At 41.5% G+C, this 26,946-nt stretch overlaps 2 protein-coding genes across 3 annotated transcripts in view; one reads left to right on the forward strand and one right to left on the reverse strand.

Annotated features, from left to right (window-relative positions):
• Nucleotides 1-2,601: 2,601 nt before the first annotated feature.
• lpl2a (lipoprotein lipase 2 a) lies at nucleotides 2,602-8,201 on the forward strand. The gene is made up of 10 exons (XM_085774225.1): nucleotides 2,602-2,852; nucleotides 3,706-3,902; nucleotides 4,236-4,415; nucleotides 4,618-4,729; nucleotides 4,868-5,101; nucleotides 5,666-5,908; nucleotides 6,167-6,287; nucleotides 6,480-6,698; nucleotides 6,792-6,899; nucleotides 7,000-8,201. The coding sequence occupies exons 1-10, from the start codon at nucleotides 2,753-2,755 to the stop codon at nucleotides 7,019-7,021; spliced, it is 1,536 nt and encodes a 511-aa protein (XP_085630351.1). The 5' UTR covers nucleotides 2,602-2,752; the 3' UTR covers nucleotides 7,022-8,201.
• A 1,002-nt stretch (nucleotides 8,202-9,203) lies between these two features.
• LOC146988663 (disintegrin and metalloproteinase domain-containing protein 10) overlaps nucleotides 9,204-26,946 on the reverse strand; it is a 28,802-nt gene continuing 11,059 nt past the window's right edge. The window contains exons 7-15 of one of the 2 annotated variants that reach the window (XM_085774226.1): nucleotides 26,304-26,396; nucleotides 25,833-26,001; nucleotides 19,180-19,343; nucleotides 15,193-15,364; nucleotides 14,863-15,007; nucleotides 14,515-14,698; nucleotides 12,456-12,555; nucleotides 11,908-12,128; nucleotides 9,204-9,721 (exon numbers count right to left, since the gene is read on the reverse strand). In XM_085774226.1, the coding sequence (XP_085630352.1) occupies nucleotides 9,617-9,721; nucleotides 11,908-12,128; nucleotides 12,456-12,555; nucleotides 14,515-14,698; nucleotides 14,863-15,007; nucleotides 15,193-15,364; nucleotides 19,180-19,343; nucleotides 25,833-26,001; nucleotides 26,304-26,396 (1,353 nt within the window). In that variant the 3' untranslated portion in view covers nucleotides 9,204-9,616. The remainder of the gene's footprint in view (nucleotides 9,722-11,907; nucleotides 12,129-12,455; nucleotides 12,556-14,514; nucleotides 14,699-14,862; nucleotides 15,008-15,192; nucleotides 15,365-19,179; nucleotides 19,344-25,832; nucleotides 26,002-26,303; nucleotides 26,397-26,946) is intronic. The other variant, XM_085774227.1, reaches the window with a different exon arrangement.

Here is a 26,946-nt window from a genome sequence, read left to right on the forward strand (position 1 = left end):
CACTGTCTGGTGTGTATGTGTGTGTGTGTGTGTGAGGAAGAGAGGAAGAGGAAGAGCAACACTGAATTAAACAACCTTTATTGAACAGCTTTCCTGCTGTTGTTTGCAGACAAGCAACGTGCCTCTGAGTCTTCTGACAACCACAGGTTAGATTTGGATGAATGTGAAGACTTGTCCTCACATGTAGAAAGCTGGACAGTGATTGGCTAAAAGGACAGCTCCTCTTATTCAAATCAGAGAGGTTTTTCAGATGCTGCAAATCTGTCTGACTGAAGCGAGCTGTTAGTTAAAATAACAAGAAAGGATGCATGTTTTAAAAATGCAAAACATCAACATGTCTGTTTTTCTGTGAGGCTGTTAAGATAAACTAAATAAGTTTATTTAAGGGTGAATTGAATCTTTTCTCTTTTGAAGCCAACTCAACATTCAAAAACCACCTGGACATCATCATCATCATCATCATCGTCGTCATGAGAAAAGGCTGAGAAAACAGGACTGTTCTTCTCGGCTATAAAAAGCTGTTTGTAAGATCCATTCACAGCAGAGGAAAAAAATCGTACTTTAACAACGAGACTGTTATTTTTAGTGCTGCTCTGTAAACAGACTGTATTCTTCGAGTTAAGTTACCAAGTCAACTGTAGCTGTTATTACACTGGAATCCACAGCTGATAATTGGTTAAGGCTTCAGTGGTTTGTCGTAACAAGTGTCAACATGCCTGTGAACACCACTGTTAAATTGACCCTCAGAGCAACAAGCTTGTAACTCTTCAACCATCAGCTAATCGGCCTCCTGCCCAGTAAATCTTGGCATCTCGTGCCACGGTTTTGGGCAACAAGTCAATCAGAGGAGGTCTACCACTCTTGCTCGTATATTAGCACACAATCCTCAAGCTGGCACCAAACAGCATTTTTTCACCCAGTGAAATGCTGTGTGCAATAGGTCAGAGGTCAAAGTTTTTATGTAATGGAAACTAAGAACATGATATAATAGCAATTTTAAGAACAGTGAGTACTGACTCTTACTCTTTGTCCAAATGGGGTCGAGGTTCAGAACCAGGATTGTTGATCAGCCCCGTCAGGAGCCTGACAACAGTAACTTGACACCAGGTAGGTGACTTTACCCCAATATGTTTTAAATATGCGATTTCTCAGCCTTGAGGGAATTTCTTCTAATTTGGTGCAAATGTTCACCTGGAATGAAAGAAGGAGGAAATGACTAGATGTTGATGTTTGGAGGTCATGATGACTTTTTGGTCTTGCAAGCACAATATCTCAGGAACTTGTCAAGGATGAGCTCAAGGATGAACTGAATGAATGAATTGATTGTGTTGGTCAAAGGTCAAGGCCAGTGTGACTTCACAAAACACTTTTTTAAAAACCCAGAGCTCAAGAAAATATTGACAAAATTTCACACATTTAGTTGATATTTTATATGATTCTGCAAACAGGCATTTAACCTAAAACTGGACTGATACAACATGGTGTAATAACCGTGGTTGGATTCTTTAAATGTATATACATAATGTAAACTCTTTAGAAAGAAAAAACTGAACAGTCTATAAGTACAAAATAACAATCACACCATTTTTAAATAAAAGTGAAATGCTAGAAACCTGCTTGATGCATGCAGGTTTGTCGTGTCTTCTCTCTGACGCCATGACAACAGCAGTGCATATGGGCCCCCAAAACATCCTCAAGAGGCCTCTTTTTGTCCAGACTATAGCTGCCTGCATCCAGGAATGTGAAGGGGAGTCAGCCATGTAGGTGACCGGTGACATACGCTGTATACAGCTAGTGTGTTTGCTACTGCGCACAAAAGCAGCAGCTTCTGTCAAAAAACACTCAAGACCTGCTCCTGCAGCCCACATCGAGCAAATGGAGTGTGAATAGTGAAAACAGAATGAACCATGAGACGCAGAGTTAGTGTAAATGCAGGGTAGCCCTGACCCCAATCCTTTGCAGGGAAATAAAGAAAACTTGAAGGTCATATATTTGCTTTGAACATGAATTTTCTATCATATTTCATACTCTAAAATAATCCAGAATTGTTGTCCTTTGTCTCTGTTGCTGTTTTTCTTTTCCTTGTGCATTTTCTGGGTGCATTGCATCTTTTCGTTTGAAATGAATGTAACATTATTGTTACTGAACTTATTTGCAAGACAGAGCATTGACAAAAGGTGTATGAAACACATGCTATTTGTATATTTAGAGTTTTGCAAAGCCAATTATTTTTTTTTACAATTGTATATTTACATTTCAAGCCTAATTTCACTGGTTTAAAACTCTGCAACATCTTGAGAAAAGGCAGAAAAAATCTATCATTTAATCACTTAGGGTGTAAGGGGTTAGATAATATAGGCTACTATGCTAAAATCCATTCCTCGTGTTGGCTTTATTATGTGGTAGAAACATTTGAAAAACATGAATAATGCATTCTAGTGGCTTTAATGAGAAGCTATGCTGCCAACCGGTGCTGTGAGCCCTCTCATAAAGCAGTCTAATGATTGACTTTACACATATTTTTCCATTCCCCGCCCGGGGGTCAGCAGCCAATGGCTTGTCAGAGTTACTATTTAAGACGCGGCATGTTTAAGGTGGTTCAGATATCAGCGCTCTGAGCGCAACAGGACGCACAGGATTATTCTGACTGAGAGGGAATATACTACTACACTCACTCCTCCGCTGCTGCATTTTAACAGAGAGAAGTCGCTGTTCAAGATACTTTCTCCAACGGGAATAAGCTGTAAGAGAAATGAGAGCGTGGCGGGTTCGGTTTCTGTACTTTCTGGTGTTGAATGCAGCTGTGCAGTATGTGACGTCCCTGGAAGAGGAGCTCGCCGATTCTATTTTTGGTGAGTTGCCAGTTAAACCTCATCCATGCTAACTCTCATCAACGAAGACTTTGGGCTTTTATACCGACGCCAATAGTCGTGTCGCATGAAGGAAATTAGCGCAGAGAATTTATATGAGCAGGGTGTGTTGTCATAAACGAGATACTATGAATCACGTGTCTATTTACTAAACTTGTCTTTGTGCTTCTTGGCAAATACTCAACTTCCACCGGCTATTGATGTCTATGAAAGATAAGAGTCTGTTTTGCAAAGGGCAGCAGTGGACACGAGAAGAACAATGCACTGAAAACATTTAATGATTTGAGCAGGAACTGCTTTATCCAAGTGCTGTATGATCATTTATGTTTAACAACATGGCCCCTATACTGCCTCAAGCTTAGGCAGTGTAAGTCTTGTAAATGTCGCTGTGGTTCCTGCATCCACCACCCCACCCCCCACTCTGAAATCCAGCACAACCCCCAGTTGAGTTGAGTTGAGTCAGCTGACTGTGTCAGGACCACTGAAACTTGCACACATTATAGTCGGTGAGGTGGCAGGAACAAAGCTGTGGGGGGGGAAAAAACTCTTGGTAGTTTCTATGGAGCTCGGTCTGACCAAGTGAACCCCTGTAACCCCTGAGGACTGAATTTGTCTAAGGTAGAAGCTCATTTACTGAGGGGCCCTGAGGGGCTGGGCTTATTGGAGCCAGTCACTCAGTTAGCTAGTCAGGCGTCTCGGACCTCCCAGCCAGAACATTAGATCAGATTTACACATCTGACAAAAACACAGGGAAGTTTCTTCTTCTCATATCTTCTCCTTTGTTCAATAGAAAAAACAAAACCTCCTCATGAGTCAAACCTTTCTTCTCTTTCAGGTAACATCCTCGAACCACTGAGTGACCTGTTTGACCACAAAGATGACGGAAATCAAACTGTCGCCAAATTCTCCCTCCGCAAACCATCTGACCCAGATGATGACCTGTGTTACATCGTTCCTGGAAAACCGGACTCTCTGGCCACCTGCAACTTCAACAGCACTTCCAAAACCTTCCTCGTGATCCACGGGTGGACGGTGAGTGGAGATGCTTCAACCTGTTGTGACCTGCCCCAGTCTGAAGTCTGCCAGTGAGCTTTGTTCACTTGACTCTGTTTTTGGTTTAGAAAAAAAAAGTGACTGGTTGTGTGTCATTATCTCACTAAATTCTGGTGGCAGGACGTCATGCAACAACATGTTGTAGTTAATACCAAAGAAGGCCTGGAGGTGGCTTAGGTTTGACAATATATGGACATTATACAGGCCGATTCTCCCTGAACGTCCAGGAACTTTAATGTTATCAGCACCAGTGACCTTGTTGTAATGCTGTGTCACATGGTAAGTTTGGTGTTTTATCTGTCCTTTCCACAGTTGAGTGGTATGTTTGAAAGCTGGGTGGCAAAGCTGGTGTCAGCGCTGTATGAGAGAGAGCAGACGGCCAATGTGATCGTGGTGGACTGGCTCACCTCGGCTCAGAACCACTATGTGGTTGCGGCTCAGAACACCAAAGCGGTGGGGTGGGAGATCGCTCGCTTCATCGACTGGATCGAGGTCAGTGGGAGCAAAATGTCACAGGTGTCATTCACGTGTGACGTCTGTCAAAATCCATAACGAGGAGTAGATGATGTGTCAATGTGTGTTAATCAAAAAGAAAACTTCTGCTAAAATCATCTCTTTGTCACGAGATGAGAGTCAGTAGTAACTTAAACACGATAACCCTGCACATATTTTCATGAACCTTTTTTTTTCAAAGGAAACCACCAACATGCCTCTTGAGAACCTTCACCTGATTGGTTACAGCCTTGGGGCTCACGTGGCAGGATTTGCTGGCAGCCATGCAACCAATAAAGTGGGCAGAATAACTGGTAAGCCTAAACACAACAGGAACGTACGTTCTGAAACGTAACATTCAAATGCACGTCTTGCGATCTTGCATTTTGATCTGGTCGAAAGATCTGTTAGTTGTGAGTGGATTGGTTCATTTCTTTGTCGTCTTTCTGCAGGTCTGGACCCAGCTGGTCCTGACTTTGAGGGGGAGCACGCCCACAGACGCCTCTCTCCAGATGACGCTTACTTCGTGGACGTCTTGCACACCTTCACGCGGGGCTCCCTGGGTCTCAGCATTGGGATCCAGCAGCCTGTCGGCCATGTGGACATTTACCCCAATGGAGGCAGCTTCCAGCCGGGCTGCAACCTCAGAGGGGCCCTGGAGAAGATCGCTAACTTTGGGCTATTCGGTAAGGACACGTTCAAATTCATCTGTGAACTGCACTTCACTGCACACAGAATATGGTTTGGTGACAGAAGTTGGACTTGTTAAGTTCTGGTAATGTTCCTTAGTGTTTTCATTTCACACGGCTATAGCAGTTTCTATGCCCATGTTGCTTTTACATGCATTTTGAACACAGAGTTCTGTTGTGGTTTTACACAATAATGCATTATTCATTATTTCCTCTAAGTAATTAAAACCTTCAGTGGCCACTAAAACAATGATGCATCTGTTATGAACAGCTTACAATTCACATTTTTGTGATCATTAGTCTACACACAGTCCACTGCATCTACTTGCTGCTAGTTATTAATCTGTCTTAGCAGTGAACATTGTTGCTGTCAGTTTGCACAATGCCCCCATTCGCACCACTGAAAAAAACAAAAAACAGATGGCCCTGAACATGGCAGAGGAAAGGTCAGAGACAATATCAGTCATCCAGGCTGAGTAGGTTGATGGGTAAACTTTATTTGGTGCTGTGTGGTCAGTAGAGGAATAGAAATGTAAATACACTCTCCTCTCTCCTCCTCAGCCATCACCGATGCAATCAAGTGTGAACACGAGCGCTCGGTCCACCTCTTCATCGACTCTCTTCTGAACGAGCAGGAGGCAGCCAAGGCCTACAGATGCGGCAGCAACGACATGTTCAACCGCGGCATGTGCCTCAGCTGCCGCAAAGGCCGCTGCAACACGGTGGGCTACAACATCAGCAAGGTCCGCAAGGCGCGCAACATTCAGATGTACACCAATACGCGAGCCTCGATGCCTTTCAGAGGTCAGTGGACTTAAACAACTCATCACTGCTTTCACTTAAAGAGTAAATAAATTTGCAGACTCAAGGTCAGCTGGCTAAATCGTAGAAGTTTTAAGGGAATTAATGAGAGCTTTGCATTGTTTCAAATCCTGATTGTTATGGCTGCGACGGTCTGATCTGTGTCTTAGTTTTCCCTAAACCAACAAAAATGGAGCAGCTTAGAGTTACAGTCGTGTACATGCATGTTTTAAGTTTTCCACATTGTCTCTCACTCTGCAGTTTACCACTACCAGCTGAAGATGCATTTCTCCAGTAAGGTGAACCGCTCAGAGATGGAGCCCTCCATCACTGTGTCGCTGTTCGGAACAAAAGGAGAAGCTGATAACCTGCAGCTTAAACTGTAAGTGGGCCCTTTAAAACCATTATAAAAGAGCATTACAGCACCGTGACTTGCATCTTACAACTTATATGTAACAGTTGAGCAGTAGCCCAAGAAAACAGAATGAGGTTGTAGAAACCATAAACAGTGATATAAAATGGTTATATCACTGGTTTGGAGCAGACCACTAACATTTCTCTCTGCGTCTGGTAGGAAGGAGAAGATAGCCACAAACAGGACACATTCATTCCTGCTGGTGACAGAGGAGGATATCGGTGACCTGTTGATGTTGACCTTTAAATGGGAGGAGACAAACGGGTGGTCGGCCTCTAACATGCTGAAGATGGTTTCCTCGTGGTGGTCGGGCGACTCCGACGGCGCTAACATGGAGGTTCACAAAATCCGCATCCGAGCCGGCGAGACCCAGCAAAAGTAAGTTGTGTTTTACTGGGACAAATAGCTTTAAAGAGAATCCTCTTTTACTTTAATGCTGATCAACTATGTGTTTTTTCATTTTCTTTGCAGGATGGTGTTCTGCGTTAAAGACCCTGAAGTTCAGAACTTAAAACAGGAAGTCACTTTTGTTAAATGTAAGGATTCATGGAGGACAAATGGAAAACAAACTCAAAAAAGGTGAGGAAGACTGTTCACTGTCCGTTAGGGTTATTACTGTACTTTTAATATTGCTGCTATAATGCTGATCAATAACAATAAACTTTGCCTTTGTTCATAGAGTAACTCTGGAGAATCACTGACTTGGAAGAAAAGACCCAACTGTTGAAAGTCCTCTGGTCCATTTCAGCACTTAGTATATAATTTATACATCTGTAACTTATTTTATTTTTCAAATTATACAAAACTGTCACTGCTTTGTACATATCCACAAATGTTTGTTTCTTATTTAAAACAATATGTATGTAAATTACTGTGTAATATTTTGTAAAAAAAAAAAAAAAAAAAAGTTTTTATGACACATAACTGTAACGTCATTTTGTACAAAAGGTAAATGCCGTTGTCTTTGGTAGAGATGGACGCTATTCAGTCACATGCACATTATATATTTATAGCACTGTGAAGAATAATGTCTGATGACTTCTCAAGGTGTTTTACGCAATATGGCACAGTTGTATTACCTCTATATATTACCCAACTAATGCATAACCTGACAGCATTCACCACTGTGGCTCTCAGCACTGTATGTGACTGTGGGACCTGTATCAGTGTGCCTTACTTTAAACGGTCGCTAGAAGTAAGCTGTTGCAAAATGAAATTGTTGTAACTTAGCGTTTTGTTGCTGTTTTTTTTTTTTTTAAATTTCCACCGGAGTATTTACTGTCATGATTGTCATTACTCTGAACTTTTGTTTTTGTGTTTACCTTTTCTGAACCTAAACATTCAGAACATTTTTTTTAATGGTGCTCATGTTACTCTGAAGCTGTTACCTCAAAGAAATGCCTGACATCTTGTCTACCATTTTTGTAAATGTCTAACCTTTATTATGAGGTATGTGGTGATCAGTGTGAGGTAGAAGGCACAGGCAATCTTAGTGATTCCACTTTGTTGTCTCTCTGTTTCCTCTCTGCTTGAGACTTTTTAAAAAGTTCATGAAAACATTTCCAGTCGTATGAACACTATCTTAGCCTGGGCTCTTTAGAGATCGGTACTGTAATCATTGTGACTTCATTTCTACCTATGTTTCACCTTTGCACTGAAAACAGGGGATGACATTGCTAAACAAAGGTTCTTGTACAGTAGATTTAATGTAAATACCATAATACTGATGATAGGTTTTGTTGCAAGAAACACTGTTAGTTATATATTTTTACCTCTGGATGAACTTTATCTGTAAAATATGGATTTCTATAATCTTTTGTACATATTTGTAAATATTCACTGTGCTGTATAAATTCCTTAATAAACCAAAAGTGCCATCTGTGAAGTCATTCAATTTGTGTCTGTGATAGTGAAATGATAAGATTTGTTTTATCCTGACCTTAATCATTCAACAGACAAGAGTTTGTTATTAGTTTTGAATGTATTATCAAAGAAAAAATATGTGTTTGATGCAAACATTTTGACAAAAGAAACTCTCTCTAGTCTATTGATATAAAAAGTAAAGGAATTGTTGAACTCTGCAGTTGCCTCATGTCCTTGTAGTTGTGAAGCCACTGTGTTTGTATGACTGTGTCAAGGTGACCCAGATGACAGCGTAAAATGCCTGCTTCAGATCAAATATCATGTTATATCATAATAATATATCATTAGTGTATTATTAGGTGGATGATGTGTTCACAACAATGTAAAAATATTCTTTAACCAGTAAGTCCAACAACCACTAAAAGCACAGCAGTACAGTTGGTAAAATGTATTTGTATCAAATGTAGATCTAATCCCTATAACCTCATTTGATCAGTCCAGTTTTTTGGGATTGTTTTGGGGAGTATTGGACAACTTCACTGCTTTTGATATGAAAAAACAACAAAAAGACTACACAGCTATAATGCAAATTACTTCATGTAATCTCTGAATATTATCCCAAAGAGCTGCCAAATAATTATTGTTATGGATCATGGGTAGGGATATTTGTTAATTGTACAGAAGATTAAATGACTACTTAGAGAGATTCTACATGTATTTACTGTCACTTTATTATTAAATTAAACATCAGCATCTTTGTCAGACATGCAAAACAAGTGGCAAAGGTTCTGTCCCACCAGTTTCCAATTGGTATCTCACCCTCCAGTGACAGTCTAACAGTTACAATGCAATGGACATGATGTTTTTAGGCTGAAATTAGAACTGGGGATCAAACACAATAGCAAGGACACTGCAATAGCACAATAGCAAGGACACTGCAGGGTCAAAACCCCACTACGTAGGTTTTGACCCTGCAGTGTCCTTGCTATTGTGCTATTGTGTCCTTGCTATTGTGTGTGATCTTTGCAGGGGACAGATGGTTTTAAATCACTGTAGATGCACTGCTACAGTATGTGGCCTCTGTCTGACTGACCCACACCACCAACAATGTTTTCCACAACACATACATCATGTTGCAGGACACTCTCTCACTTGCTGAAATGTAAACAGACAAGTCACACAAGGAAAATAAATGACAGATGTATAATGACGTAGAAAAATATCAGTCTACGAAAAGGCACAAGAGGCTTTGAGCAGGTGTGTCCTCACAAATCAAGGTTCACAGTTGGAGATGTGGGACAAAGTTGAAAAAGGGGAATCTCCTCGGTCTCCTCGACATTTAAAAAGCCCTGATAGCTAAATAAATCCAAATCAATTTGTGCGTCATTGTGAGGATAGTTCCCAGAAGGTGACAGAGTTCAAAAGTTGAGAGGTTAGTTCAAAACAGAGGTGTCGAGGTGGCGGCCACAGAGGCAGATGGTGCAGCCCATCACTCCAGACACGGTGAGGATAGCCAGCAGGATCGCCCACCAGTGAGCCTGCAGGGATAGACAAATGAAACAACTGTTGAACAACTGTTGCACAAACCAGTCCCCAGTCTTAGGTTTCTTACATTACTTCAGTCTGGATTACTGTTGACTGTATTTCTTAGCCAGATTTTTGGCAAAAGTTATTTGGAGAAGTTTCCATCAACGAATCTTCCATTGACTGGAGCTGCATCTGGAACTGATAACAAATGCAACCAATGACCTTTAGCTCATCACTTCAGCTCTAAACATCTGTTTTCGTGGAGTAAAGTTATGCTACCATTAACCTGCACAATGTTAATTAAATATATTATATTTGGGCGTTGTTTAGCTCACTGGGTGGAGCCTCATATGCAGAGGCTATTGTCCTCGCCATAGCGACCCTGGTTTGACTCCACTGGTGGCCCCTTGCTGGATTTCATGCACTCTCTGTTTCCCCATTTCCTGTCTCTCTAACGTCTCTAACATTCCTATCAATTAAAGGCCTAAAAGCCGCAAATGTTCATATATATAGTATAAATATACTGCATATCAAGGCTTAAACCTGATATACTGCGTTAGGCGGCAGATTTGATAAAATATTTATATAGAAATTGATAAGATGATTTTGAAATGTATACTGGAAACACACTAACTATTTAATATAAAGGGCATGTCCATTACATCTTTATAAAAGATTGCTTGATTATCAGGATCACTAGTCAGTTGTTTCCTGCACTGAGCAACACAGGTATGGAGAAAAAACACAATGGTTCCTCAGGCGAGGGGTAATTTTCCTGCCTCCATTGAAATGGATGGCTGATTCTTGTGGTGCTCTTAAACCCAAATGGGCATTCCTGATTCTCCATGCTGTCATGAGAAGCTGAACCTCAAAGGCAGCTACAACTTTAACACAGTTGCGCACCCTGACATGAAGTTTAACAAACATACAGAGCTGAGCTGAAGATGCAAACTCGGGCAAACATCTGCTGCTTCCTCACAAACACTATTCTTTCAGTTATAGCATAAGTTAAGCGTTCAACACAATAAACAACTTCAGTCGGAGCTGATGGCTAATAACCATTTTTCAGGTCATTTGTGTCAGTGTGAATGAAAACATTAAGATTTTTACGTCATCAAATTATCACTCTAAAGAAGTACACAACCACAGAAGAACCACAAATTACTCAGTGACTCTTATTTTGAAAAGGTCAATTAAAAAGAAAGTGAAATAAGCCTTAGCCTAAGATTTAGGGTGGGATTTTTAAAAAACTGTTGGGCAACTCAAACACTGATTCATATGTGCAGCTTCTTTTGGTCAAAAACAGATTTATTTACATTCACAATATATGTCTTTTGTGGCTCGTAAACATGTTTAAAGTTTTTATAGGCACATTTTTCTCTTGTGAATGCATTATCACCAGCAGATGTTGTCGCCCTTTGCACCCAGCACAATACATAAACCCACTCATTGTTGCTCTACAGAGCCACTAAAACTATGCACAATGCCTATAACTTGAAATTATGTAATCTTTGCTTAACAACAGACAATGTGGCCACATGTTGAAATGACTACATTATTTCAAATTATTTATTATTTCAAAGGCAAGGCGACATTTTACGTAAAGACTGATTGCAACGCATTTGGTGCAACATGGCTGTACCGTTTTGAAGGTTTATTTTTTCAAATGCAGCCCTCTTTTCCTCAGCTTCATGAGATCCAACAGTTGGATCCTGCATGGTCAAACCTATCTCAACAGTGAACGTGGCTGCGGCTGAGGCTGTGGTCATGTAACGTAAATAATGAATGATGAATATTCCTGCAAATCTGCATCTTGGCTTCGTGTGGAGTCAAGTGACACACGTAATATCAGATCATTTTCAGGTGGAGCTAAGGACCTAATCCATGTTGTTGGATAGGTCAGCGGGTGAAGCTGTTGACAAAGAGGCTGTGGGTTCAAATCCCACACCTGGCTGAGGTGACCATCTCTTTTGCTTTATGTCGGACTGCACAGCATTTTCATCTCTTGTCCCATGTCATGCATGTTGAGACGATGTCCCCACATTTTAGCTCTATGTTCAATAGATAGATAGATAGATAGATAGATAGATAGATAGATAGATAGATAGATAGATAGATAGATAGATAGATAGATAGATAGATACGTAGATAGATGGAATCTGAACATGTTACCAGACTAATCACTGAAAAGCTTCACCTTCATCCACTCTGCTACATCATTGAAGTCATCAAAATGGAGAATAGAGTTCTTCAGTCGTGCGATGGGGCCGTCAGCGTCCAGCAGGCGACACACATGGAATTTATCACAGTAACCTCTGTTTCCAGAGCACGGGGCGCCGCCGACCAGCGGCATCGCTTTTCTCTGAAAGTGTCGAGACAGCACGGAGGAGGCGGTGCTGGCACATGTCTCGGGCTTATCTAAGAAAAAATTGTGAAAACACAAAAGAAAATATATTTGTGTTGAACTGGAAAATGTCTGTCAATGATACCCCCTGGTGGTTTTATCATTTCTTAAAATAATGCAATTTTTTCCCTCAAAATTGAAGTACTGTATCCCATACTACATGTCATGTTATTTCACATACATAACCATCACATCAGATGGCTTCCTCTGTGGTGCTTATGATGCTGTGTAATGGAAAACAGTAATGTAACCTCCATATAAATTGACACAGGCTGTTTTTTTTGGGCCACAAAGTGTAAACACATTCCTCAGTATTAGAGCAAACATGGGGCCATGGTTACCGGGCTGCTGGCAGCACATGTGGCATTTCTCCTTCATGGAGTCTCCTGGACAGTCGCACTGCTGCAGGGCATGCTTCACACACAGAGACTCAGCACAGACCTGCAGAGAGCGACAGACACACAGATGAACTGTTAAAATATATTAAGTGTGAGCTGCATTTAGAATATACAGTAGTACCATATGATGAATAAAAAATGATTTGTAGATAAATCTTGTGCTGCTGCTCTGACGTGGCGGTGTGCCTCAGGGTGTTTCTGTACGCTGTGATGTCACCGGTGGGTGTGGTTACAGGTGAAATAAAATCACACCCAGGTGAAACAGACTTAAAACTCTGGACCAGAGTGTTTAAGTTACTCTTTAACACAGTGACGAGACAAAAATGCCTCACAAAAATGTAACTAAAAAATATGTTTATGTTTATTTCACAACATATTTGGGATTGATAAATGAGATCTCGGTTTTTCTGAGTTAACTTTGTTCACATTTGTTTACCCAGACTTTTGGGAAATTAGGGCAGTTTAATCTCGGGCAAACACATGGAAATCTGCATCACATATGTGGTTTCAGAAGTCGTTTGTCAAGTCTGTTTTCCTGTTTTCGATTCACTCATTTGATGTGACGCGGCTTAAACATTCAGTAAACTATGTCATTTGAAATAATTTAACATCAATTCGGATGTTAAACACAAAACACCACTTCCACTTGTAGATCTGTTTCCTTGGATTAGTCCACTACATTCACACATCCCCACAGAAGCTTTTTTTTTTTTTCCAGTTATGTTCCCTGTTCATGCATCAGGTCATGAGAGGCGAGCACACATTGCTCCTTCTTCCACAGAATAACATTATGTGATGAAGAAACATTCACAGCTGGAGTGAATTTCTCCTCAGAGGACAGTTTATCATCTGTAACTAACAAGGGTGTCACACACTGTTGTCTTATATCAGATATTTTCTCAGTAAGGCTGTGTTGTAATGGTTCAGTGGTGATCGAGAACACGCACACTGGATGGTGAGTCTGCCAGTTTAAACCAGATTTTCAGCTTCAGAATTCATGATGACTCTGAATTAGTTTTGCAAAGTAATGATGATACGAAAACAGTCCGGAAAAAATACTGTGACATTTCCAACTCTCGGTGGCATGACTTTCAAAATGGGCGAGTACATGTGAATCCACTGGTATGCTCCTTTACATAAAGCTTTAAATTCCTTTTAGTCTAGTACAGAAACTAAATTGCCCTTACTGTGCTACTCTTTTGGCAATTTCGTTGTTGTATTTTCTTTTACAATGACAATAAAGCTTTATTCTATTCTATTCTATTCTATTTTGCTGTCTGTTGTTTCCAAGTTAAAGCAGAAGTAAGCGATCCAGTCGTTTTGGCTAATGCTGCGTTCGAGGCAGGCTTTTGAAACCGTAAATTACAGCTTCAAGTCACGACTTACGACTTTGTAGCGTTCCAGGCAACCCACTCGTGTTTTTCCGACCTGTTTTACCTGTGAAAGTCACTATAACGGCCACTCGTAACTTCCGACCTGTGAACTCGTACCAGATCGAACTGGTACGACTTCACAGGTCGGAAATACACGAGTTACGGGTTGCCATGAACGCACCATAACGTCTTCTCAGCCGATGGAGTTAGCAGCCCCCGCCCTCGTCATGGATCTATTGGTCCTCGTCCCTACGTCGCCACATTCAGGCGCATCCCTTGGCTGCACACACAGCCCTTCATGCCGTTCTCTCTCCTCATTGGATAAAACTTGTAGGATACGAGAAAAGTTTTCTCCTCGGCTTACAGCAGAGCAGAGTGACTGAGAGACCCGTGTTTCGGTCCAAACACTCTATGTAAGTGATTGCTGTCGGAAGATATAACTATTTAAGACTTATATTAACACAAAAATATCGCTTACTTCTGCTTTAAGAATGATCTGACGCACACCATAAAGCATCTTTTTTTTTCAAGACAAGCTTTGCAACATTGCTGGATACTTTTCCTTGTTGTTGGGCAACAGCATTGACCAATATTGTCACACTGTGGTGCAGCAGATGTGGTTGCCTCACCCCGTTGAAGCAGACGCGTGTGCCCTGACTGCAGACAGTGAGGTTTTCCTTGGCGCCCGGTTCGGGACAGAGCGGGGAGAGGCCTGAACACACGCTCTCTCTCAGACAGTCGGTCTCCTCATCACAGGTCTGACCGAGTGGCTTAAACGCACAGTCCTGACTGCAACACAGGCCCTGACTGGGACTGACGGATGGACATTGTATTCACACAGTGAGGGTGGCAGATACATATGAAAGCCACATACAGACAAAGTAGAAAAACATTATCAATATTAGAAGAGATCTGGATGCAGATGTAGCATCTAATTTCATTTTGAAAGGTGTGTATAATGTGTATGTGTCCAGTACCTGCAGGCTTTACCAGACTTGAGGCGACACTGGACTCCTACGGACTCTTTAGCGCTGAAGCAGCAGGGGTCTGTGTCGTTGTGACCGACATCACACTCCTCATCTTTCTCTACAATCTGGTTTCCACAGATGGGCAGATTGCTGACTGGGCAGAAAAACAAACCCAGACAAGCAGATAAACACACACGAGTAAAGATACACACACATACCCTGAAAGTCAAGACAAATTATAATTATTTACAGTGACTCATGTAAACACTGGGCCCGTATCTGCAAAGGAGCTCAGCAGACAACATGCAGGTGCACAAGGACGTGTGTTTTTCTCCTCACCTACAAAGCAGTCATCCTTCTTCAACTTGAGGATCTTGCTGATGTGCTCGATGCTGCAGTGGGAGAATTTTTCATTGTTTTCACGCACTTCATCTGTGGCATGAGGAAACATCAGGTACCTGCCTTTACCACCGGTGGAACCGAGATTGCCACAGTTAGAGCCCTCGTCATGCTGAAATACAAACAAAATATTGGAAATTAAAAGTCAAACTTGATGTGTTTCTCAAAAAATTATGTATTTTGACACAGAATAGAAATGGAAAAAGAGTAAACAGTAGTCTCTACAGTCACAGTCAACCATATTCATACAGCACTTCTGTACCAATTTCTAGCACAGTTCTAACTAACCACTTGCACATACACAGATGATACATTGTGGGTTTAGTATCTTCCCAAGCACAGACTGGAGCAGACAGGGATCAAACCACCAACCCTCTGGTTAGCTGATGACCTGCTCTACCTCCTGAACCACAGCTGCCCACACTGATGATCTAACTCCTAGCCTAATAATCATAGATGGTGTAATTCACTCCATTGACTCCAGACAGTCAAAATGGTTTTAGTTATGTCCCTGACTCCCTGTGCAGTGGAAGACGGTGCCTGTAACAGCAGTTACACTACAGACCATTGCTGACTTTTAAAGTTATCTTTGTTATAGTTTCAAACCCAAAACGCAGCATTTAGACAGTCAAAAGATTTCCCAGGAATCTGATGGCCCTGACAGAGCCGAGGAATGTCGTGTTCCACACATGTGGAACATCAGGGACAGAACAAAGAGCTCCTCCTCTCTTGACTCAGATGTACATTGGTGAAACATTTCCTTGAATGCCTCCTCTCTGCGTGTCAGCACACATGATGGCACGATGGTTTTATCAGTGGAACTTGTGAATGTCACACTCACTGGTGAGTTGAGACGCTGAAGCGTAGACACGAAGTTGACATGAACATGTGCTGAGGGAACATGTTTGGATGTGGCTGTCTCTGCATCTGTCCTCAGTCCTTAGTCTGATGGATGAAATGGCTGCTACTTTTACAGCGCTAGTTATGTTCGTCAATATCTGCGGTTCTGGGTTTGTCAGAGCACTTTACTTTACCACGGCTGTGCAGATGTTGGTGCAGTGAGCATAGTGAACCTATTTTTATATATTGATGTCATTTGTTAACTTGTGACATTTTTAGCCACATATTATTAAGTCTTGAATTACTGGAGGTTTCCACTGTAATGTCCTGCTCAGCCATGCTGTGGTAATGCAGCAAAAAACTCTGCAGACTTTAAACTAGAATTGATGAACTGCACCGTTCACCACTAGTGTACCCTGCACTGCTACAGTTAGTGAGAAGCACTGGGAAAAGGAAGAACAGCAAAGCTTTACTTTACAGTTTACAGATCCCCTACTCTTCCTGTTTACCTCTTGAACACTTGTAGCAATTTAATTTAATTTTATTTATGTTTGTTTCAAAAGTCAAAGACGCACTGACAACCTGGAAACTATTATGATTATCAATGTTAGAGCAACAGACTCTACCCAATTAACTTTTTGTCAAAATTCAGTGAATTTCACCTCTGGGTCTACTTGGCCTATTCTCTGTGCGTGCGCTGTTTTGCAACACAGTCAAAAGGGAAACAAGTCACCCAACATATCCCAGCAACAGACAATCGTGCTTGAGCACAGGACAAGGGAAAAAAGAAGAGAAGAGTGGAGATGGGGGCATACAGTAGATCTGGCATATGCCAACAGATATCAGTCTACCTGAAAGCCCAGTGCTAACAAAACAGCAACGTGACAGCTGTGTGATTATGGAGTTAACTCCACAACTTAATCACATTCTCACAAAGGAGAAACGACTGAGTAACAGCCAAGGATGAGACAGTCAAAGGCACATGAACATTAGTGAGGACTGCTCAAGATGCTTTATGGATGTTTTGACGGTCACAAACGATCAAACCAACTAATCTTTGTCTAGTTTTCACTCCATTATTGATGTACATGCCTTTGTTCAATCACATATTATATTATTAAGTCTGTTTTGGTTCAGGTATGAGACGTGTCAATTTCAACACAAAAGAAGACCCTCTGTGTTGTTGCTGTGGGGTGGAGATCTTTAATTTACAGTTTTATCATTCAACTGTTTATTTATCAATTAACTGTTGGTGTAGTTTTGAAACTAAATACCTTATCTCATTCCAGCCACTCCTACATGAAAATCAGATGCTTTTATTGCCATATATGATCCTAAACAGAGCGTGAATATAGATTTTTGACTGCTGGTCACCATACCTTCTATGAATCCCAGGTGAAGCCCAGTCTCAGATCTATTCATGTGCTTCTTCCATCCTGCCTGAAAACAATATGACATGCCTTTCACAGGCGCCTGGACACCAGGCCAGAGCAGATCTCATGGTTGTTATAAAAAGCCTGCGGGGTCTGACATAGCAGAACTAATCTGCTCAGGAACGCCTCAGAGGACTCTTTGGTCTGTGCAAGTGTGAATAACAGAAGCCAGGGTGAAAAGAGATGGAAGAGCACGGCTGGCATTTCGTGCAGTGGGACAAAGGTTGCAGGTGACTGCAGCTGTCACAGACGGAGAGAGGTGCGTGCAGTTGTGTGTATATACACAAGCTGTATGTTGATATAGAAGTAGAGAAGTTTGTATTGGGCTTGCTCGTGAGAATATTACCAGAATATATCTGTGGTGAGAGAGATAAATCAGAGATCCCCCTGTTCCTTTACTTCAGTGATAGTGAGCCAAAGGTCCATGTAGGACAAACCAGGCATCAAAGGCCAAGGCCTCTAATGCCCACACAAGTGAATCATTCACAGGAACTATGGTGCAGTGCAAGCAGTCATGTTTGTAAGAATATTTGAAGTTATGTTTAAAATCTGAATCACAGAGATTAATCTTGTTGAATTATCATTCAGTACACAACCCATACACTCTCATTCGGGACTAATGTGTGCTTGAACTTCTGTTCACTGAGGCCCTAAAGGGGTCTTGGGGTATAGGCAAAGTTTAACATACGCACATTCAAAATACTACACTGATAGTAGTAGATATTTTGCTATGTTGACATCATCTTTCTCTCTTTTTTTGATACTGATGTTGATGTAATTGTGATAGTAGTTTAATGATGTTTCTCATTGTTGCTATTTCCTCTGTGCTGTATAAAAAAAGAGCACCATGTGCTGACAATCTGTTTTCACAGTGTTAACTGTTTCAGCCCTGAGCAAGAGCTGGTGATGTTGAAATCAGGTGTTGTTTCAACCAATAGGCCTGGATAAAGGCTTTTCATTTAGTCTTTTTTTTTTTCATGTATCAAATATTTGGAAAAAAAAAAAAAAAAAAGTAAATAATTGCCTTTTGACACTGAGTTGCTGCAAAGACATAATGTGAAGTAGTGAGATGTTTTTGTAATTTATCCCATACCACTGGCCCACTGTTAAAATGTCCACTTTGAAAAAGACCTGCAGCTGCACTGAACATAGGCTATTACAATACCAGTGGTGTGTCAAAAAGACTCCTCTTAATCCACAGTAACCTATCTAGACCTGTAAAATAACCACAGCTCTCCCTATAAACTTCATTCTGAGCCTCAGAGTTGGTGTTTTATATTCCACCCAAATGTAGGACAGGACATGTGGTCATATCCCAATGAAGTCATCATGACTGCTGTCATGTTGTCCCTGACTTGTTCCATTATTCACTGTCTTAGAAACAGGGTCAGGATTTGTCTTTGGATGACCTCATCATATGCACAGATTAAAGGGACAGTTTGGGTTCTTTGACAACCTGACAACCCGTTGGTTTACAAACCTAAAATAATAACCTACAACATGTGCTTTCTAGGTGGAATTTGTGGAGCAGACTTAACATGATTATTTCATTGCTTGTATTTTTAATACCGAATTGATTTTGTGCTCCGAGTGGATTCCTGGGAATCAGGCAGATGAAGTAGAAGAGAGTCAAGTATAAAAAAAGGCGACTAACCGGAGATCCCAAGCTGTGGCCAAGCTCATGAGCAAAGGTTAGCTGGACGAGTCGAGCGGGGAGGAACTGTCCGAAGTTCTGAATCGTCACCAGGCCGGTGTTCAGGGTGGAGACTTTCCCGTTACGCATGGTGGTTTCTTTTGAACATATTCCTCCCCAGTTACCTGAATAACACAGAGATGACAGGATAAACATGGAGATGCCTGGTGCTGCCAACAATTAAATTCCTGCATTTTCCAATTTAGTAAATGATGAGTGAAATACATTAATTGTCAGTAAAATGTCAATGTTGCTTTTTAAAAACACGTCAATCAGGTTTGTAAAAGATTGAAGGAAAAAACTCGATGAGTGGGGGTTCATCTTGCCTCCTCAGAAGCTGAGAGGTTTATTACCTCAGGTTTGTGACGTACAAAACTCTTTGTGTCTCTGTCATTGTGCCAAGGTGACGGTCATAAGTATCTCTTCCTCATTTCTCTCTTGACATGTTTTGTATAAAAAATAATTTATGGAGAAGGTAACAGGGTTTAGATCTTTTCAGTTGGTGACATAGTCGTCTTAATTTAAACACTGTGAGTGTGTGTGTGTGTGTGTCGGTATTACTGCCATAATAATATACAATATTGAATTCCAATCATCTCATGATAAAAATCTAAATCCAAGCATCCTTTACACGTTCTACAGTTTGTTGTTTGTGTATTTTACTGTATATAGTTCACAGCAGGTATAACACAGCAAGAAGGTGAAACAAATATGACCTTTGACCCCGACTACAAAGCTAAAGGCTCATGAATGTATGATGTTTGCACTTAATTCCTGCTGCAACAAAAGTATTAAATTGCAGACCCAACAGGCCCAACAGTAAGACCTGATGAAAACATACCCACTTGTCACCTTGCTGGACAGTGTAATTACATAACTGCATGTGTGTGCCACTGGAAATACCTTAAACCAACAATGTTTTGCTGCTGAAGTGTTATCGACCTCTGAGGCCCCGGGGACAGGGAGGTGCAGACAGACACTGCAGCACTGAACACGTCTAGTTTCACATCAAAGCCTGCACAGGCGTTCGGCCTCTGGTGGCCTCCATTGCCTTTGGGTTTATGTAATATCCCTGAAAGCTATTCCCGCAATTACAAACACCTGGCCACATTCACATGGATGGACAGCTGGGTTGTGACATCATGTTTCAGCCGACCAGCCAGAGGACGACATCTACAGAAACCAGTCCCATTGGTCAAACTGAGTGCCTAAGCTGTAGACTGGTCCTATTTGAGTAACATACTGTAGATGAACTGTTCGTATAAGACTTAACTTTAAACCAGTTTTACAGAAGCAGTTCTTAAAGTTGTGCCAGTTCTTGCTGCTATTATCGCCTTCAGTCCTTGACTCAACAAAGTGGGGGACAAAAACAACAATGAACCTTAAAGAATAATGACCTCCTATATATTTAGTGTAAGTTCAATGTTACAAAGCTCCCTCTTATCAGGTTCTCAACACTCACTGCCGCCGCCATTTCAACTCAACCTGCTGCCGTGGGTGTAATTTCCATGTGCCCATCCTGTCTCTTCATTGGCTGGCTCTATTTGTATCCGTGTGTTTTTCAGGTTGGGGGTCTCGGCAGTTCACATGCAGTCACGTGAATTTTATGTAACATTTCTTACACAATCTAGTCAGCAGCACCAACATTTTGGTGGGCAAGGCTTGCGAGGTGCACGTCTGTTACATACATTCAGCGCCGTTTCAGAGAAATCTGAGTTCACTGGATGTCACTGAGGACTGTGGGAACCAGTCGTGGGCATCTGGATCTCCCTTTGGCATGTTTTTGTTACAAAGGGGGCGTAAGTGTGACGTGTAGGAACGGTGAGGGACAGTTGGAGGTCAAAAAACAAAAACACGAGTGCCCCCTATCTCTGCTGTTGTAGAAACAATGAGGGGTCTGTAAGAGGTAAGAGCAAAGGCAAGACGGTCACACTACCATCAGATGTCAGGTGAAGGAGATGTTGCAGTAACCTGACATTATTTTATCCCCCTGTATTGATCTCATGAGATGACTCGTGCCTGGAATGCAATTGCACAGGGATAAGTTCAATGAAAACAATTATTATTAATAGTGCTCCTCACCACCATAAGCCAAAAGATATATCCACAAGCTGCCAAGCAAGTCTCTCCCGCCTTGTTAATCAAGAATTCTGGACGCATTTCTTTTGCATTCTCTGCTTTTGACCTAAAATGGCCCCCCTGATGGGCCATTCAAGGAGCTGGGTTTCCTAGAAAGAGCATTACTTTGGAGGCCGGGGACTGTGTTTTTTGGCAGCGTGAGCAGAGAGAGGGGGCTACGACTTTGACCCCTCCTCCTTCTCGCCTTCGCCACAGAAAGGAGCCGTAATGAAAGACTCCTTTTATTGGCTTAGCTGATAAACACAGTCCGGAGAAACAAACAATCCCGTGGATCACTTGCACCGAATGCACACACACACACACACACACACACACGGAGATGCACATAAACAGAAACAAGAAGCATATAGTCAGCAACATCCGCTGAAATATTAACATTATAGATAAACATACAGGAACCTGCATGCAAACACACACACTTGTAAGCAAAGAATGATACACATGGTTTATGAACAATCAAACAATAGTAAAGGGGCGGTCTTTCCTTCGATAAACACACACAGGGATTCTGCGTATCCTAATATCACTTCAAACAACAAAAACAGACACCGGTCAGAGTTCTCAGAAAACTACAGTAACTGCTCTGGGAGTCAGCCAGAAGTACTGTAAATAATGTAACAGCATCCGGTGACTTCCCATCACTGCTCGCTTTGTTTCCAAAGTATCCAGTGTGAGGGCAGTGACCTGAACTGTATTGTGAGACTTATTTGACCTTCGGTGTAAACAAAAGACTTAACGTGTCTGGAATGCAGCACTGGTCTGATTCAACCTGGCTCTGTTTCTTTGCGTGTTTCTGATGAATGGTTGTACTCCGCCAGATTTCACTGATAAAATCTGGCGGCGACTTCACAAGCAATAAGAATTATAAGTTGATCAGAGAAGTGAATAACAATTGTCCAACTTTATGGCCATGTGGGAACTGCTTGCCTCAACTCAAAATGAAACCAAAAAAAAAAAGAAAAACTGTGACCTAGAGGCTCTGTATTGTTGACAAAGGAAGTAACATTGTAAAAATGTAATTTGCAACAGATTTGTAAATGATTTACAAGATACTTTATGGTGATTTGCAATTTGCTGTGGATTTATTGCATTATTGAGCTTCCATGCAGACTGCTTTGAAGGCAGACATGGTTTCGGTTGTAAACTCAGCAGTGCATTATAAACACTTTTTTTATCCTTCTTTCAAAGCTTAGAGCAGAGATGTAACGTTAAAAGGGCGATATGAACAGAACTTATATACAGTATACACACACATATATATACACACACACACACACAGTGTATATGCATATGCGTGTGTGTGTATGTATAAGTTTTGTGTATATATATGGTGCACACCACAATATACTGTATAATGGTGGTAACATTCTCCACCAACACTGCAAAGCTTCCATTCTCAACAACACAAAACATACAATGTGGAAAATTACTATCTGTTGCTCATTTAGTCTCAAGTGAAGATGGAATTTTACTAGTAAAAAACGCTTCAGACATTTTGACCCCAACCCCCCAACCCTCCGCTGACGTATGAACACACAACATGGAGAGGTTAGAGGAGGAGTCTGCTGTGCCTGTGATTGATAGAGGGGTTTTGTGCGTGTCTACATGTGTGTGCACGGTGCACTCGGTTAATAGCTGCAGGGGCATCGGGGTCTTTGGGTTTATGGTCCTGTGATGGAAAGCCCTCTATTACCCAAGACCACTGATAAAGTGGTGGAAGTAGGTGATGGAGACGCTGGAGTTGAGCATATCTGTTTCTGGAGGTCAAACATTATCCACTCTGCTCTTTCTCTGGGGCAGTCACATGAGACTGAGAAGTCACAACAATGTCACTGCTACTATGAGTATACAACGTGTGTGTGTGTGTGTGTGTGCGCGCCTCACGTGAGCTGTCCCCATGGAGATCATGCTGTGGAATGCAGCCACCTCACTAAGACGTCTGGGAGTGGTGTGTGTGTGTGTGTGTGTGTGTGTGTGTGAGTGAGAGTGTCAAAGGTTCACTGCTTCCTAATCACATGTCATTGTGGTGGTCTGCTCTCACGCCCCTTAGTTTAGCCAATCAAAAGCTGCATATGAGACAATGTCATACAAACAAGCAGGAAGATCCTCCCACCTTGACGATTCCCACATAAGTGTCCAACTTCCTCCACCACAACAACACACTACACACTACACACACTACGCTACACGCAGTCGGTCACCAGACCTGTCATTTGGAAAAACATGTTGCCATCATTAACAGCTGATAACAAAAATCAAATATTTCATATTTTCGTGTTTCTCAACTGGGTCAAACATGAATTGCAATAAATGTAGACTTCACAGGAAAGTTCTCAATGGCAAAATACTATTTTCTTTAGGCAAGGAACAAAACCGACATAAAAGGAATTAAACATGTCTGTAGTGTTGTCTTTTCATGGTCTTTCCTGCTGATCTGAGCCAAACAGCAGAATGAATAAAGAGCCAGATTTATATGCAAATCACTGAGGATTGTTCATTAAGGAGTTCACTCACGTTTTGCTTTTGGTCTCTCAAACCAAAACAGTGCTTCTATAACAGGCCTGCGATAACATCAACAGATCAAGAATAGCTAAGGGCGGCCTACATTTGCAGTTTCAAGAAGATGAACTATAGGGCACATTTGCAGAAGATACTTGAGTTTGCATATTTGTTTTTGTTTTTCTATGTGCAATACTGAAATAAGGCATTACCCTGGATCCACCTCCTTCATTGGCCAAATGATTCACACTGATGTGGAAAGTGGGAGTGTTTAATGTAGACACATGGTGTCACAGATGAAGGCCAGGCAGGCAGTCCTGGGAGCCAGAGAAGGAGCTGAGCTTTGACAGCTGTGATTCACACAGAGATTAAGACTGAGAGACAAAGCAGGACAAAACATTTCACTTTTGAAGTCCCATCCTTTAAGAAGGACTCGACATGATATGTGTTCCTTACACAGCCTGTTAAATTTGTTTCTCACATTACAAGTTTATATATTTAGTAGGGCTGGGACTTTAACGCGTTAATTACGATTAATTAATTACACAAAAATTAACGCGTTAAAATTTTTTTCTTTTTTTTTTCTCACGTGTGTCTACGTGCGGTGCGCCCACACGCGAGAGAGGCGGCAGTTTGAGAGGCTGACTGGCAGAGATGAGAGCTGGTGAAACGCTAGCATGGTTATTTAAAACACCACCTCTGATCTCTGCCTGCACATAGATACACAGACACGGGCGCACGCTAAATGCGCTATATAGCGCTAATTGCTCAGCTGCAGCGCTGTATCTATGACCTGTCACTGTCATAGGTGCATCTCATCTCATTATGATAGGACTTCACCCTCAGAGCTCTGTCTTCAGACTGTCCTGACCTGTCCCTGAACATCACACAGGGACAACATGGAGCTGCCTGTGTGATTGGTTACTGAGTTTTATTAATGTTTACATCAGGCTGAGTTCAACAAATCAGTTTATGCTACTGTGATTTAAGTAGCCTAGTTAAATACTACAGTAATCATCATAGTGTATTGGAAGGAAAGACCATTTAATCTGTATGTATCATCGATTAATGAATTAATCGATCATTTGCATCCCTAGTCTGTTGGTCTTGGTTAAGTACCACCTTGAATGCTTAAGCTTATGTATTCAGTCATTCAATGGTATACTAAAATCCATGTGAAAAAAAAAATGCTTCTCACTGTTCCGATTAATTGCGATTAATTAATTACAAAGCCTCTAATTAATTCGATTAATTTTTTTAATTGAGTCCCAGCCCTATATTAAGTCAATATATTATTATATATATCATATATATTTGAATTAATAAAGGTGCCGATGAGTGAGAGTAATACTGTGGAATCATTAGATGTCTACTGTATATTAAGAAGTTAATTGATTTAAAAGTAAGCGCACTATTTTTAATAAAGGACATTTCTATTTTTATAGAATGACACATTATTGAAATAAAGGACATTTCCAACACAACTTGAAAACTTGAAAAAGCTTAAAGGGACAGTATGTAGCTTATTTGGCCTTTTATGAGCAAAAAAAAAAAAAAAAATCAAATATTGCTTTCATAAATCCGTATTTAACGAAGTCTAATCACAGCCGCATACAAATGAAAGCTGTCTCGTAGCTTAAAATTAGTTTTTTACAAATACATAGGTGGCGGTGCACCCACGGCCATCTTTGAATATGGTACACAAAAGCAAACAAACTAGGCTCAAACACTCTATTATTTAGAGTCTGTGACTCGGCTTGTGTCCGGAGGATGATCGACGTAGTTGTTTTTGTTTTTTTCTGCGTTTTTTTTTCACACGCGGTGCTAGTTAAGCAGCATTAGCAGCTAGGCTACATCTTAAAATGTTGAGCTGTTTTTATACAAAGTGCAACCAAACACCAGGCTGAAGAGTGTGTGAATCCATTGTTGTGTTATGGGTTGTGCAGGCGGACACAAACACTGTGACAGTGACTCACCGGCCTTGCCCTCCCAGGCGAGCCCCAGCACTCCGCTGTAGTCTCTGTTGGTGAGCAGGTAGGACAGACAGAAGTTGCCCCAGTTTTTCTCAGAGTACAGACTCAACAGTGTTTCAGGTCCGATATACAAAGGATTCAGACGATCATTTTTATCCTCCTCAGTCATCACCTGAAGACAGAGGGGCACACTGTGAAATCAAATATCTACAAAGGATACAAACAATAACACAACGGCACAGCGCTGAGAAAGTACGACTACTATTTCAGTCTTCAGTTTGGGTCTGAGAGTCATTGATTCTCAGTGGTAGGAGAAGACATACAGGCACCACCACTGATAATTATCTTAATCAGTGTCTATTTCCATTAAGTGCATGAGTGACTGTCAGGATTAGTGGCTGTGTGGAGCTATCATTGATGTGCATCTGAAATGTGGGACAATAGTGTCGTTGTTCGGGTGCAGGAGGATCTTACACTGAGGGATTTGACTCTGAAGTTGATGAGCTTGATCCCATCAAAGTCCACCTTGTCATAGATGTCATTCACAGCCCGCATGTAGGAGCTCACCTGAGAAAGACATGGGTTGAAATGAGAAAAAATTCATCATCATCGGTAACGTCTCCTGTTTACGATCATTTACTGGTGACTCAGGGTTGGCAACACAATGAACACAATGCCTGGGCCCTAGATTCATAATTTGTCTTGACTCTCATTGAACTGCTAATCCTGTCCTGCCCAAACATCAGGTAATCTGTGCAGCAAGGTTATCAAGTGTTTCAACTGTGAGTGGCACGGCCAGAGAGGCACGTGCAGACCAGTCACATGCCAGGGCCTGAGAGGAGATATACGGGAGAGCCTCCTGGGAAGTTTCCACAAATGTAAATATACCTTGGACTTGTGAGTCCTTAAAACCAGGTCAGCCGTGACTGACACCAGCATTTTGTCTATTTACACTCAAAGATCACATCACGGCATCACTCACACCATATTTTCTCACCCGGTGCAACAATTATCTGGCACTGAACCAGGGACAACAGCAAGTGTGCGTGTTTGTGATGGAAAGAATCCGAGGAGAGTGAGAGGAGGTGATGAGAGGACGGATGTCAGGAAGAGAGCT

Source organism: Trachurus japonicus, chromosome 4, assembly GCF_045865225.1.
Source record: "Trachurus japonicus isolate A0001 chromosome 4, Traja_1.0".
Lineage (NCBI taxonomy): Eukaryota > Metazoa > Chordata > Actinopteri > Carangiformes > Carangidae > Trachurus > Trachurus japonicus.